Source organism: Saccopteryx leptura, chromosome 1, assembly GCF_036850995.1.
Source record: "Saccopteryx leptura isolate mSacLep1 chromosome 1, mSacLep1_pri_phased_curated, whole genome shotgun sequence".
Classification (NCBI taxonomy): domain Eukaryota; kingdom Metazoa; phylum Chordata; class Mammalia; order Chiroptera; family Emballonuridae; genus Saccopteryx; species Saccopteryx leptura.
In genome coordinates this window covers 391,668,959-391,681,466 of record NC_089503.1, presented here as the reverse complement: position 1 = coordinate 391,681,466, position 12,508 = coordinate 391,668,959, and the positions used below count along the sequence as shown (strand labels likewise).

The 12,508-nt window shown below is 51.0% G+C and overlaps 1 protein-coding gene and 1 long non-coding RNA gene across 2 annotated transcripts in view; both read right to left on the bottom strand.

The window, feature by feature from the left end:
* LOC136387859 (uncharacterized) overlaps window positions 1–9,387 on the bottom strand; it is a 75,003-nt gene extending 65,616 nt beyond the window's left edge. The window contains exon 1 of the long non-coding RNA XR_010748172.1: window positions 9,044–9,387. This is a non-coding gene — a long non-coding RNA (uncharacterized lncRNA). The remainder of the gene's footprint in view (window positions 1–9,043) is intronic.
* A 66-nt stretch (window positions 9,388–9,453) lies between these two features.
* Window positions 9,454–12,508, bottom strand: LOC136388500 (patr class I histocompatibility antigen, A-2 alpha chain-like). Its single transcript, XM_066360326.1, has 7 exons — window positions 12,274–12,508; window positions 11,801–12,085; window positions 11,304–11,579; window positions 10,433–10,708; window positions 10,195–10,308; window positions 9,731–9,763; window positions 9,454–9,593 (listed from the first exon to the last, which is right to left on the bottom strand). The coding sequence occupies exons 1-7, from the start codon at window positions 12,335–12,337 to the stop codon at window positions 9,454–9,456; spliced, it is 1,188 nt and encodes a 395-aa protein (XP_066216423.1). The 5' UTR covers window positions 12,338–12,508.

Genomic DNA, 12,508 nt, shown 5'->3' with positions numbered 1-12,508 from the left:
GATAATCTTATGGGAGTTTCCTTGTAGATAACTGTCTTTTTCTTGCTGCTTTTAAGCTTCTCTCTTTGTCTCTAACTTTTGGCATTTTAATGATGACGTATTTGTGTGGACCTCTCTGGGTTTCTCTTGTTTTGAATTTTCTGGGCTTCCTGGATTGTATGTCTATTTCCTTCACTAAGTTAACAAAGTTTTCAGTCATTATTTCTTCAAATATGCTTTTCAGTGCCTTGCTGTCTCTCTCCCTTTCTCTCTCTGTCTGTCTCTCTCTCTTCCTTGTAGTAACCAATGATGTGAATGTTGTTATGCTTGATGATGCCCCAAAGGTCCCTTAAATGATCCTCATTTTTCAAAATTCTTTTTGCTTTTCTGATTGGATCATTTTTGCTGACTTATATTCTCAATGGTTGATTTCATTCTCTGCTTCATCTAGTCTGCTGTTGACTCCATTTAATGTATCCTTTATTTTAGTTTCTGTGTTAGCCAGGTTGATGGATGCTCAGCTATGGTCCCCATATGTGCCTGCAAGGTTGGGGCTCAACAAAGGAACAATGACTCCTGCCAGCACTTCTGTCTGGGAGAAAGCTGCCCCTTCTAACCCTTGCTCTGAAGACAAACAATTAAGCTCCTCCCTGTGTGGCCTGGGCATTTCTGAGCTGCTGCCCCAGAGCTGAAGCTCATCGTGAGTCTATTAACAAATCAGGGGAACACTGGGACCCCCGCAGCCCTCTGTCTCACTGAAGCATAATCATTGGTTTTCACAGCCAGAAGTTATGGGGACTTCCTTCTGGAACTCTGGGCTGAGAAGGCCAATGTTGTACTGGGATCCCTCACTCATTAGTGGAGACCTTCCCAACAGACTTACCCATTTCAAGTCTCAAAATTCTCACATGGTGTGGGGCCAGCCCATTTGTGTCTCTTCCAGCCAGTCTTGATATGACTCCTTTTTCATATTCTTAGTTATAGGATTTTTGTTCAGATAGATTTCAGGTGTTTCTCGGTGGTTTTTCTGTGGGTTAGTGGTCATTTTGATGTGGTTGTGGGAGGAGGTACATACAGCATTTCCCTGCTGTGTCTTCTTGACTGGAAGTCTCTCCTTTATTTCTAAAGGATACTTTTGCCAGAGATAGACTTTTCGGTTGAGTTTTATCAGACTTTAATTTTTTATTCCACTGCCTTTTAAAACATATAATGTCTTGTGGGAAATTGACTGTTAATCTTATTGAGTTTCCCTTATATGTGACTACTTAGTTCTCTCTTGCTGCTTTCAAGATTGTTTGTGTTTAAACACTGACAGTGTACCTAGAATATGTCTCAGTGTAGATATTGTTTACATAATTCTGCTTGGAGTTTCTTGAGCTAATTGGATATGTAGATTTGTTATTTTCGTTAGATTTGTAGGGTTTTAACCATTAATTTATACACACTTTTTTTAATGCTGTCTCTCTCTCTCCTCCTTTGGGGATTCCCATGATACGTATGTTGGTGTGTTTGGTGATAGCTCACAGGTTTCTCAGGCTCTGTCATTTTTATTTATTCTTTCTTCTTTCTGCTCCTTAAACTGCATAATTTTCCAATGAGCTTACCATCAAGTGTGCAGATTCTTTTTTCTGCATTTTCAAATCTGATGTTGAAACTCTTTGGTAAACTTCTCATTTTGGATATTGTACTTTTTAGCTCATGACTTCCTGATTCCTTTCTGAAATTTCTGTGTCTTTATTGAGACTCTCTATGTGGTTAAACATATGTCTCCTGGCTTCCTTTACTTTTATATCCATGGTTTCCTTTATGTCTTTAAATACATTTTAAAAAGTTGATTTAAATACTTACTCTAGTAAGCCCAAAGTCTGGGCCTCCTCAGGAATAGTTTGTCAGTTTCTTTTTTCCTGTGAATGAGCCATATTTCTGGATTCATTGAATGCCTCATGATTTTTGTTGAAAACTACATATTTAAAACATTATTATGTGGGCCCTGGCCGGTTGGGTCAGCGGTAGAGCATCGGCCTGGCGTGCAGGAGTCCCAGGTTCGATTCTCGGCCAGGGCACACAGGAGAAGCACCCATCTGCTTCTCCACCCCTCCCCCTCTCCTTCCTCTCTGTCTCTCTCTTCCCCTCCCGTAGCCAAGGCTCCATTGGAGCAAGGATGGCCCAGGCACTGGGGATGGCTCTGTGGCCTCTACCTCAGGCACTAGAGTGGCTCTGGATGCAACAGAGCTACGCCCGGAGGGGCAGAGCATCGCCCCCTGGTGGGAGTGCCGGGTGGATCCCGGTCAGGCACATGCGGGAGTCTTGTCTGACTGCCTTCCAGTTTCCAGCTTTGGAAAAATGAAAAACAAAAACAAAAAAACACATTATTATGTGATCACTCTAAAAACCAGATTTGTCCCTCTTCTGTGGCCGCAGGTTTTCCTGTTCATTGTGGGTTATGGTTGGTTGTATAGTGACTTTTCTAAACTCTTTTTGTATAGACTATATTCTTTTTTTTTTTTTTTGTATTTTTCTGAAAATGGAAACAGGGAGAGACAGTCAGACAGACTCCCGCATGCGCCCAACCGGGATCCACCCGGCACGCCCACCAGGGGCGATGCTCTGCCCCTCCAGGGCATCGCTCTGCCGAGACCAGAGCCACTCTAGCGCCTGAGGCAGAGGCCACAGAGCCTTGCCCAGTGCCTGGGCCATCTTTGCTCCAATGGAGCCTTGGCTGCGGGAGGGGAAGAGAGAGACAGAGAGGAAAGCGCGGCGGAGGGGTGGAGAAGCAAATGGGCGCTTCTCCTGTGTGCCCTGGCCAGGAATCGAACCCGGGTCCTCCGCACGCTAGGCCGACGCTCTACCGCTGAGCCAACCGGCCAGGGCTAGACTATATTCTTTGTCCGTGCTCACTGAGGTCTCTATTCTGTCAGTGTAGGGGTCAGGTAGTGATTTGACAGAGATATATTGAAATGTCTGAAGACAAAAGAAAAATGGACAACATCTCCCAGATTTTGGAGCTGGGATCTGTGTGTGAGAGTTGGGACAAGCCTTCAACACTCATCTGTGCCGTTTTCAACTCTTAACTGTCCCATTCCTTCCTGCTCATGTAGAGATGGAGGTCAGCCTGCGGTGACTTCACGGCCTTCTCGGGTCTTTCCTGATCACATGCCCCGAGCTGGACGAGCTCATGGCCCTCAGGACTCCCAGGAGGATGTGAGAGTCCTCACAACACTTACTGCCTGTGGCTCCTCCCTCCCGGGCTCTGTCTCCCAGGCTCTTCTCCACGTCCATTATTTGCCCCAGCTGATGTTTTAGCCCAGAGACAGCTGCTGGTTCCTTGACATGAAATAGTTTTTGCTCATGGTCTTTGCCTTAGTTCATTCTCTACCCTGAGAGAGTTCTGAGTTAGAAAAAATAAAGATAAGGCATTTACATCCATCCTGCAAGGAGCCACCTGACAAATCACAACAGAAAGTCATGATTCTTTGACAATGCCCACTCTGATTCCTCTGTCACCAAGAACCCACTCACACAGGTGGCACTGTCTTCAAGGTCACAGCTCAGCTGGGGAGGGGGAGGGGCCAAGGGTAACAAGACAACATACGGCTGTCCTCTTCAACCCCTGTTGCCTTCTTCTGTTTTTAGCATTTTCTTGGTAGCTATAAACACTCTAAATTTCCCACACTTTGATAAAGTGGATTCTGAGAGTTTTTGCTAGTTTTCCATTGTTCTGAGTGGAGATGAACCTTTGAAGTTTTCTAGGCCACCATTTTCTCTGAGGTCACTACCTTCAGCCTATTTAAAGTTGTCCTTGTGCCTCACAATTCCTGGTCTTCTAAGGACGTCCAGGAAATGTGTTCATTTAGTAACATTGACTAAGTACCTACTTTATTCTGGGTACTGTGTATAAGAAGTGGCATCTGTATAAAACTCTCTCAGCTGTCGAGGACAACATCGCCTAGGTGTCATGGAATACAGGGGAGAAACTACAGCACAACATGGTACTTTATCTTTTTTATGTGTTTTGAACCTGACATTATTAATATGGTATAAAGACTGTGTTAATTTATATGGATCCATCATCACCAATTGGTTTTTCTGCTTTCCTTCCTTCTCACGTGTTCCTATGACATTGTCAATGTATTCAGAGCAGGTATTTTGCTAATATGTCCAGTTAAACTTATTTGAAAATATATTTTTGTGCCTGACCAGGTGGTGGCACAGTGGATAGAGCGTCGGACTGGGATGCGGAAGGACCCAGGTTCGAGAGCCCAAGGTCACCAGAGTGAGCACAGGCTCATCTGGCTTGAGCAAAAAGCTCACCAGCTTGGACCCAAGGTCGCTGGCTCGAGCAAGGGGTTACTCGGTCTGCTGAAGGCCCCCGGTCAAGGCACATATGAGAAAGCAATCAATGAACAACTAAGATGCTGCAACAAAAAACTGATGATTGATGCTTCTCATCTCTCTCTGTTCCTGTCTGTCTGTCCCTATCTATCCCACTCTCTGACTCTCTCTGTCCCTGTAAAAAACAAACAAACAAACAAAAAAGAAAATATATCTTTTTACTCCACACCGTGCCCCCTCCATGTGCTCTCTTCTCACCTCTGGACTTGAACCAGACTCATGTTGAACCTCCTCATTCAGTCACCATGCAGCTGTGGTCGCAGAATAATGGCCTCACGAATACGTCCAAACCTAATCCCTGGAGCCTGTGACTGTCACCATGCTCAGCAAGAGGGACTTTGCAGGTGTGATTAAAGGCATGGACTATGGAGTAAGGAGATTATCCTGCTAGCAGGGAGGGGCTATTCGAGTCTCTGGGTCCTTAAATGTGAACATGACTAAGAAGTGTGGGTCAGACGGAGCACTGATTTCATCTGTAGTGATTTCTACACAGTAAGATATAATCATTCTTGTCTTTTTCAGTCTTAATTAAGTGGTGGATTTCATTAAGACATTTCAAGTTTAAATACTCTTGTATTCCTGGGATACTTAACCTGGTCAAGATAGTTGCTTCATAGAACATTGAGAGATACAGTCTGCTGTACTTTCTGAGGATTTTCACATCTGCTTTCTTAAATATGATTTTCCTATTTTTTTCCTTATTTCTTTCTTAACTGGCATTAGGATCAATGTTATTCATGCCTAATAAATGAGTTGTTTGGCTTTCCCTGTATACCCTCATTCTCCTGAATACTGTGCAGAAGAGCAGGAGTCTCCCGGAGGGTTTAGTGGACTCACCTGTGAAAGGTTCTGGGTGTGGTTGGAGGAAGCAGAATGTTTACAACTGCCGGACCTTCTTTCTTTGCCGTCTCTTCTGTTGACATAAATTTCTCCAGCGGGCAGGCATCGCTCCTCATCTCCGGCTTTATCTGTCCAACTGCCAATCGGACGACTCTCTTGTATTTCTTTCATTCTTTTTTTCATTTTTTTGTGACAGAGACAGAGAAAGGGACAGATAGGGACAGACAGACAGGAAAGGAGAGAAGTGAGAAGCATCAACCCCTCACCGCGGCTCCTTAGTCTCCTTAGTTGTTCGTTGATTGCCCTCCCACATGTGCCCAGACCAGGGGGCTGCAGCAGAGTGAATGACCCCCTGTTCAAGTCAGCGATCCCTGGGCTCTAGGCAGCAACCATGGGGTCACGTCAATTATCCCACACTCGAGCCAGAGAACCCACACTCAAGCTGGATGAGCCCACGCTCATGCCGGCAACCTCAGGGTTTCAAACTTGGGTCCTCCACATCCCAGTCCAATGCTCCATCCATTGCACCACCGCCTGGTCAGGCTTTCTTGTATTTCTAACAAACATCTCAGCTCCAACATCTGTTACAATGAATGCCTGTGATGCCCCCTCAGATATGCTCCTTCCAGAGCCTCCCCATCTCCACTGACAGCATCTGTCTACTTGTGTCCTGAGATGTTTGGGGACCTTGACTCCTCTCTCTCTCACCCCAGATCAACCCGTTAGGAAGCTGTAAAGTCAGTGGTGGGATTCAAATGATTTAATAACTGGTTCTCTGCCCTAATGACTGTTTTAAGTATAAAAAAATGATATACCGAAAGGTAGTTTATTATTTCATTAATTTAATACTTAAATAAGAATGATAAAAGAGGTACACAAAACTAGATTGTAAGAGTTTCAAATATTAATAAAAAATTTAAATAACACCTGACAAAAAACAATAAAACTGTTACTTAAGATATTTTCATATTGTTCTTGATCAGGGAACAGCAGCACACGTATAATATCTCAGGGGAATTTGGGGAGCAACACAAAGCTGAAACAAATGACAGCTTGTCACCCCTGGTTGTTTGGCACTTTTTCTCTTTATGTTATGTTTGTTTACGAAGTAATAAACATAAGAGAATTAAAATGTAGTATTTCATCAAAGGTATAATGAGTTTTATGCAATTAATACATAAATATCACAGGCATAGTTCTGTCAAACCTTTTTCACCTATGGATGGAATGAATGTTACTATGGGCATTTAGAATGCGCTGTTGCACAGATAAATGTTAAAAAAGAGTAAGGAATGTAAATTTGTGATTTCCACATGGGGCGGCTGCCCAGGCGCCCACCTTAGAGGGAACCCTAACGACAAGTGCCGTTTTAACAACTGGTCCATGGAACTCAACAAAGAAGTCGGTATCGGTTCTGCAGAACCGGTGTGAACCTGCTGGATCCTACCACTGTGTAAAGTCCATCTACAGAAGGAACCAGATCCCACCACGCCCACTACGTCCACCGCTCACCCCGTGGAAGCACCTCCAGCCTGGAGCCTGCACAGACCCCACTGCTCCCCACTGTCCCCCTCGCCTCCACGTCTGTTCTCAGCACAGCAGCCACAGCGACCCTTCAAAGGGGACGTCCACCTGACCAGGTGGTGGCGCAGTGGAGAGAGTGTCGGCCTGGGACGCTAAGGACCCAGGTTCAAAACCCAGAGGTCACCGGTTTGAACCTGGGCTCATCGTGCTTGAGCGTAGGATCATAGACCCATGGTCAGTGTTGAGCCCAAAGGTCAGTGGCTTGAAGCCCAAGGTCCCCAGCTTGAGCTAGGTGTCACAGCTCGGCTAGAGCCCCTCCCTCCCGGTCAAGGCACATGTGAGAAAGTAATCAATAAATAACTAAGGTGCAGCAACTATGAGTTGATGCTTCTCATCTCTCTCCCTTCCTATCTGTCCCTGTCTATCTCACTAAAACACAATAAAGTAAAATAAAAAATAAGGGGACGTCAGACCATGTCCCTCTCCTGCTACAAAGCACGGCTCCCACCTCAGAGCACAGCTGTGTCCTCTAACGTCCTCAGGCCCACGGGGTGTGGCCGGGCCTCTGTGGATTCCCACGCAGGCCTCCATTAGCACTGGACGTTCCTGCCTGGACAGAACTCCTCCTCACATCCTCGTGGACAATTCCTCATGTCCTTCACACCTTTCCTCAAGGCCACCTGCCCAGTGAGACCACACTGACCCCCCAAATCACACAGCCACCTTCCTGTCCCCACAGCCCACACTCGGGGTCGCCTTCCCCACTGCGTTTTCCCAGGACACCTCCCCCTTCTGACACAGACACCTCCCTGTTCACTGCGCTCATACACACCTGTCTCTCCCCACACGACACAGGCTCCCAAGGCCAGCAGTGTTCCTGATCTGACCTCAGTGATGTCCCCACGTGAACAAGTGTCACACATCTGCACACACCCAGTCGTGGTTCCTGAGTGGTCCGTGTGGGGCAGCTCCCTGCACTAGAGACACATCTCTATTGATGGGGCCTCAGACCACAGCTCTCCTGTGGCGGCTGCAGCACAAGGTGCCCTCACACTGACCGCAATGCACCTGCACTTTCCCAGGCTGCTCCCCCTAAATCTACAGTGGACCCCGCTCTGCACGTCCCGGAGTCTGTACTGAGCCAGCCCTGGAGCGCAAGGCAGGGGAGGGCGGGCGGGCAGAGAGAATTCCAGCAGGGACTTCTCTAAGGTGAGGAATCCCTCCATTCTGCTGATTCCAGAGCCTGTTTTTTTATTTGTTGTTTTGAGAAGGTTTGGAAAAGATGGAAAGAACCATCAGCCACAAAAGGAGGAAAGAGCAGGATGCGTCTGAAAATTCTTCTCTCAACACCACAGACCCTGTGTGCAGGGACCCCCTTAGCTCTGTGGGACAATGACAGACAAGTCATCACCTGCTGCTGTCAGACAGGGACACCCAGAGGAGAATGAGACTGGAACTCCCAACAAGAACAAAAACAGTCATATTGCTCCACAGAAATAAAGAAACAACAAATAAAGACCCAGGAGACGGGGGCTGATAGGTGGACCCAGGCCTGAGCCTCAGCTGACCAACCATATGATGCCATCAGTGCCCACAGACCTGGAGAGGTCCTTTATTTTATTTTATTTCTTTGTATTTTTCTGAAGCTGGAAATGGGGAGGCAGTTGGACAGACTCCTGCATGCGCCCGACCAGGATCCACTCGGCATGCCCACCAGAGGCAACGCTCTGCCCATCCTGGGTATTGCTCTGTTGCAACCAGAGCCATTCTAGCACCTGAGGCAGAGGCCACGGAGCCATCCTCAGCGCCCGGGCCAACTTTGCTCCAATGGAGCCTCGGCTGCAGGAGGGGAAGAGAGAGACAGAGAGTAAGGAGAGGAGGAGGGGTGGAGAAGCAGATGGATGCCTCTCCTGTATGCCCTGGCCGGGAATCGAACCCGGGACTCCTGCACGCCAGGCTGACGCTCTACCACTGAGCCAACTGGCCAGGGCCTGGAAGGGTCCTTTATTAGGACAAGTTACAAGGCCTGGGTGACATTTCAGTCCCTGTGATCACACGTTCTGGTGGGACAAGGTTCTACTGAAGAGATAAGGACAAAGGAGCAGAGAAGTGACCCAGCTGAGGAGTGACCACGTCAAAGCCCACGATGCACAGAGCACCGACTGGGCACAGACCTGACCACACTCGGTCCTCACAGCCTCTCCTGTCCCTGCAACAGACTCAGCACAGCAGACACACGGGTTCTGAAAAATTCTCAGTACTCCCATTTATTTCTTCTCAAACTTTAGGGTTTTCTCCTCTAATTAACCCATCAACCCCTCATGGCAAGAACTGAAAATACAAATTCACACCCAGAGTTTTATTTTAATAAGGGAGTAAGAAGCTGCAGCTCAGTGCTCCACGAAGTACAGACAGGGATGGGGAGGGCCAGCCCCCCTCTGCTGGAGAGGGAAGTGTGGGGAGGGGGCCTGGGGGCAGGGATGGGCCAGTCTCCCACCTCCTCACACTATGCTGATAGGAATGCAGACACATTCAGATGTCCTTTGCAGAGAGAGAAGTGAGAGGTTCCTGAAGTCTCAAACAGGGTGTGTGTGTGCGTGTGTGCGTGTGTGTGTGAAGCATCTTCGTCACTCAGTCCCCAACAAGCCAGCTGTCTCACACTGTAGAAGAAAATAATCACAAACAAATTCAGGTCAGTGGCTGTAACTGGTGACATTCTCAACAGTTCACCACGTGCTCAAAATGTCCCAGAGAATCCCCATCACCCAGTCCTGTTCCCTCTGTCCCAACCCCTCCCGTCAGGGTCTCAACTTTAGAAGCTGTGAGAGACACATCAGAGCCCTGGGCACTGTCACTGCCTGGGGTAGAACACAACAGGACATGGTCAGAGCCCCCAGGACAGGAGACTAAAGGAGGAACTATGGGGGGTGGGGTCCCGCATGGGCTACTGTCTGCACTGTCACAGGGTCTCAGGGGTCACCCCCTCCATACTCACTGGCAGCCTGAGCGTAGTTCCCTCCTCTCCCACCTGCAGAAAGAAAACATCCCGTGAGAGACCAGGGAGGAGGCAGGACCATGAGGTCCTAAAGGAACCCCTAGTCCTGGACCCCAGAGAAGTTTCCAGAACTGTGAGTACAGACCCAGGGCAGGATCAGGAAACCTGAGGAAAGTACATGTGTGGGGACTGGACACCCATCTTTCTGAAGGTCTGTCCTCAGCAGGACCCTCCCCTCTGACCTGTGACCGTTGGGAACCAGGTCCCCATCACTGACTCATCAAGGTGATAAATCTGTCCCTCATGTTCACACGTGCCTCACTAAAGAGTAGTGTTAGCAAACAGCCCCAGACTGGGCAAGCACACGAGTGGGGATGGTACCTCCCATTACTGTAGTGGACACACTTCTTCCTGGGCTTGAAACTCCCTGTGGGACAAGAAACTCAGACCCCACCCTTCCCTACCTGAGCGCCTCCTCCTCCACATCACAGCTCCCACCACAGCTCCAGTGACCACAGCTCCAAGGAGGACCAGGACAGCAATGATGACCACAGTGGAGATGGTGGCCTGAGGAGGCTCTGGGAAGGGAAGGGAAGGGAAGGTGAGGGCCCTGACCCCCAGGCCACAGCCCTGACCCTGCTGAAGTCCTCCAGAGGCCCCTGCTCCCTGAGAAGAGGCTCTGTGCCCACGTCCCCTCCTCACCCCATCTCAGGGTCAGGGGCTCGGGCAGCCCCTCGTGCTGCACATGGCACGTGTAGCTCTGCTCCTCTCCAGGGGGCACCACCACGGCCGCCCACTTCTGGAAGGTCCCATCCCCCGCAGGCCTGGTCTCCACAAACTCCATGTCCTGGGTCAGGTCCTGCCCGTCACGCTGCCAGGTCAGGGTGATCTCCGCAGGGTAGAAGCCCAGGGCCCAGCACCTCAGGGTGACCTCATGGTCAGAGATGGGGTGGTGGGTCACGTGTGCCTTTGGGGAGTCTGAGCATAAGAGTGAGAAAATTCAGGAACTTTGCATCCCTCATGGGCCACTCCAGCAGCACTCATGTGACCATCCTGAGAGTGGACAGGACAGCTGGGGTGGGGGAGGGAGCACAAAACCCAGACACGGCCTGGATAGATGCACCTGGGATGATGCCTTAGTCTCTGGAAAGTTCTAGAGTCAGAAGGACACACCCCAGGGTAGGAGGCAGGTCTCTGAGGGGAGAAAGGTATTTCTGGTCCGGACATGGGTGGAGGCCAAATGACCCAGAAAAGCCAGGTCAGAGCTCAGACACACTGGGTGGGGACAGAGAACAAGGCCTGAGGGAGAAAGTCCCCATGGGTCCCAGGGCCACTGCCAGGGTCAAGGGGAACCGCTGATGGGTTATTTCAGGGTTGGTCTTCCTTCCATCCCGGAGAGACTGCACCTAATTGTCCCTGAGAGAAGGGGGAGTCGCTGTCTGGTCCCGGATCTGAAAACCCAGGGGTCAGAACACCGACCCAAAGGAGGGTGTTCTGACCCCGGTCCATTTCCTTGTCTCCGTGTAGGAGCCGCAGCCCGAGGGGAGAGGAGGGAGCCCCGCGGCCCTGGTACCTGCGCGGTGCAGCGTCTCCTTCCCCTTTTCCAGGTAAAGGCGGAGGTACTCCACGCACTCCCCCTCCAGGTAGTTCCTCCGGAGCTCCGCCTCACCGGCCTCCTCCCACTTGCGCCGGGTGATCTGAGCCGCCGCGTCAGTCGCGGTCCAGGAGCGCAGGTCCTCGTTCAGGGCGATGTAGTCGGTACCGTCGTAGGCGTACTGTCTGTACCCGCGGAGGAGGCGCCCGTTCCGGTCCATTTCGCAGCCGTACATGCTCTGGTAGGTGTGAGACCCTGACCCCGCTCCGCGGTCAGCCCCGCCCACTCGGCCCCGCCCACTCGGCCCCGCCCCGACCGCGGGGATTAAACCTAAACCGAAAACGAAACCGGGTCAAAGTCCCCGCGGGCTCCTCCCGGGTGGGCTGGGGGTCCCGCGGTCTCGGGTGGAGCTCGGACCCGACCCCGGCCCGTCCGTGGGGAGGGGGTCGTGACCGGGACCCGCCCGCGTGGCTCACCGTCCTCGCTCTGGTTGTAGTAGCCGCGCAGAATGTTCAGGCCCACTCGGTAACGCTGTGTGTTGCTCTTGCCGATCTGCGTGTTCCGGTCCCAATACTGCGGGTGCTCCTGCTCCACCCACGGCTGCTCCATCCACGGCGCCCGCGGCTCCATCCTCGGGCTCGCGGCGTCGCTGTCGAATCGCACGAACTGCGTGTCGTCCACGTAGCCGACGGAGAAGAAGCGGGGCTCCCCGCGGCCGGGCCGGGACACGGCGGTGTAGAAATATCTCAGGGAGTGGGAACCTGTGGACGGAGAGGGACTGAAATAGGGCGTCCCTTCCCGGCTCGGGTCCCGGGAGACGGGAAAGGCGCCGGGACAGAGCAGGGGTCAGGACGGGGCGGTGGACACGCGCCCTCCCCGGGGTCCTGCGCCCCCGCCGGGTCCCCTCGCTCCTCCCCGCAGAGGCCGTTCCCTCCCGACCCGCACTCACCCGCCCAGGTCGGGGTCAGGACCAGGGACCCCGAGAGCAGCAGGAGGAGGGTTGGGGACCCCATGACCAGTATCCTCACGGTCTGGGGAGACTCTGAGTCGGGCGGGTCCGCAGAGACCTAATAATCAGGGACGGCGGTGACGCTGATTGGCTTCTCTACAAAAGGGACACCCAATGGGAGTGACAGCTTGGGACTCATCATGAGTATCCAGGAAGGAGGACCCGACACAGGTTG

What these genes read in the sequence shown, in the direction of transcription:
- LOC136388500 (XM_066360326.1), bottom strand. Translation starts at nt 12,337, where the DNA reads ATGGGGTCCCCAACCCTCCTCCTGCTGCTCTCGGGGTCCCTGGTCCTG. An exon ending in CTACAACCAGAGCGAGGACG is followed by an intron (nt 11,580 to 11,800) that starts GTGAGCCACGCG and finishes GAGCGGGGTCAG; the next exon opens with GGTCTCACACCTACCAGAGC. An exon ending in GTGGAGGAGGAGGCGCTCAG is followed by an intron (nt 9,764 to 10,194) that starts GTAGGGAAGGGT and finishes TTCTTTCTGCAG; the next exon opens with GTGGGAGAGGAGGGAACTAC.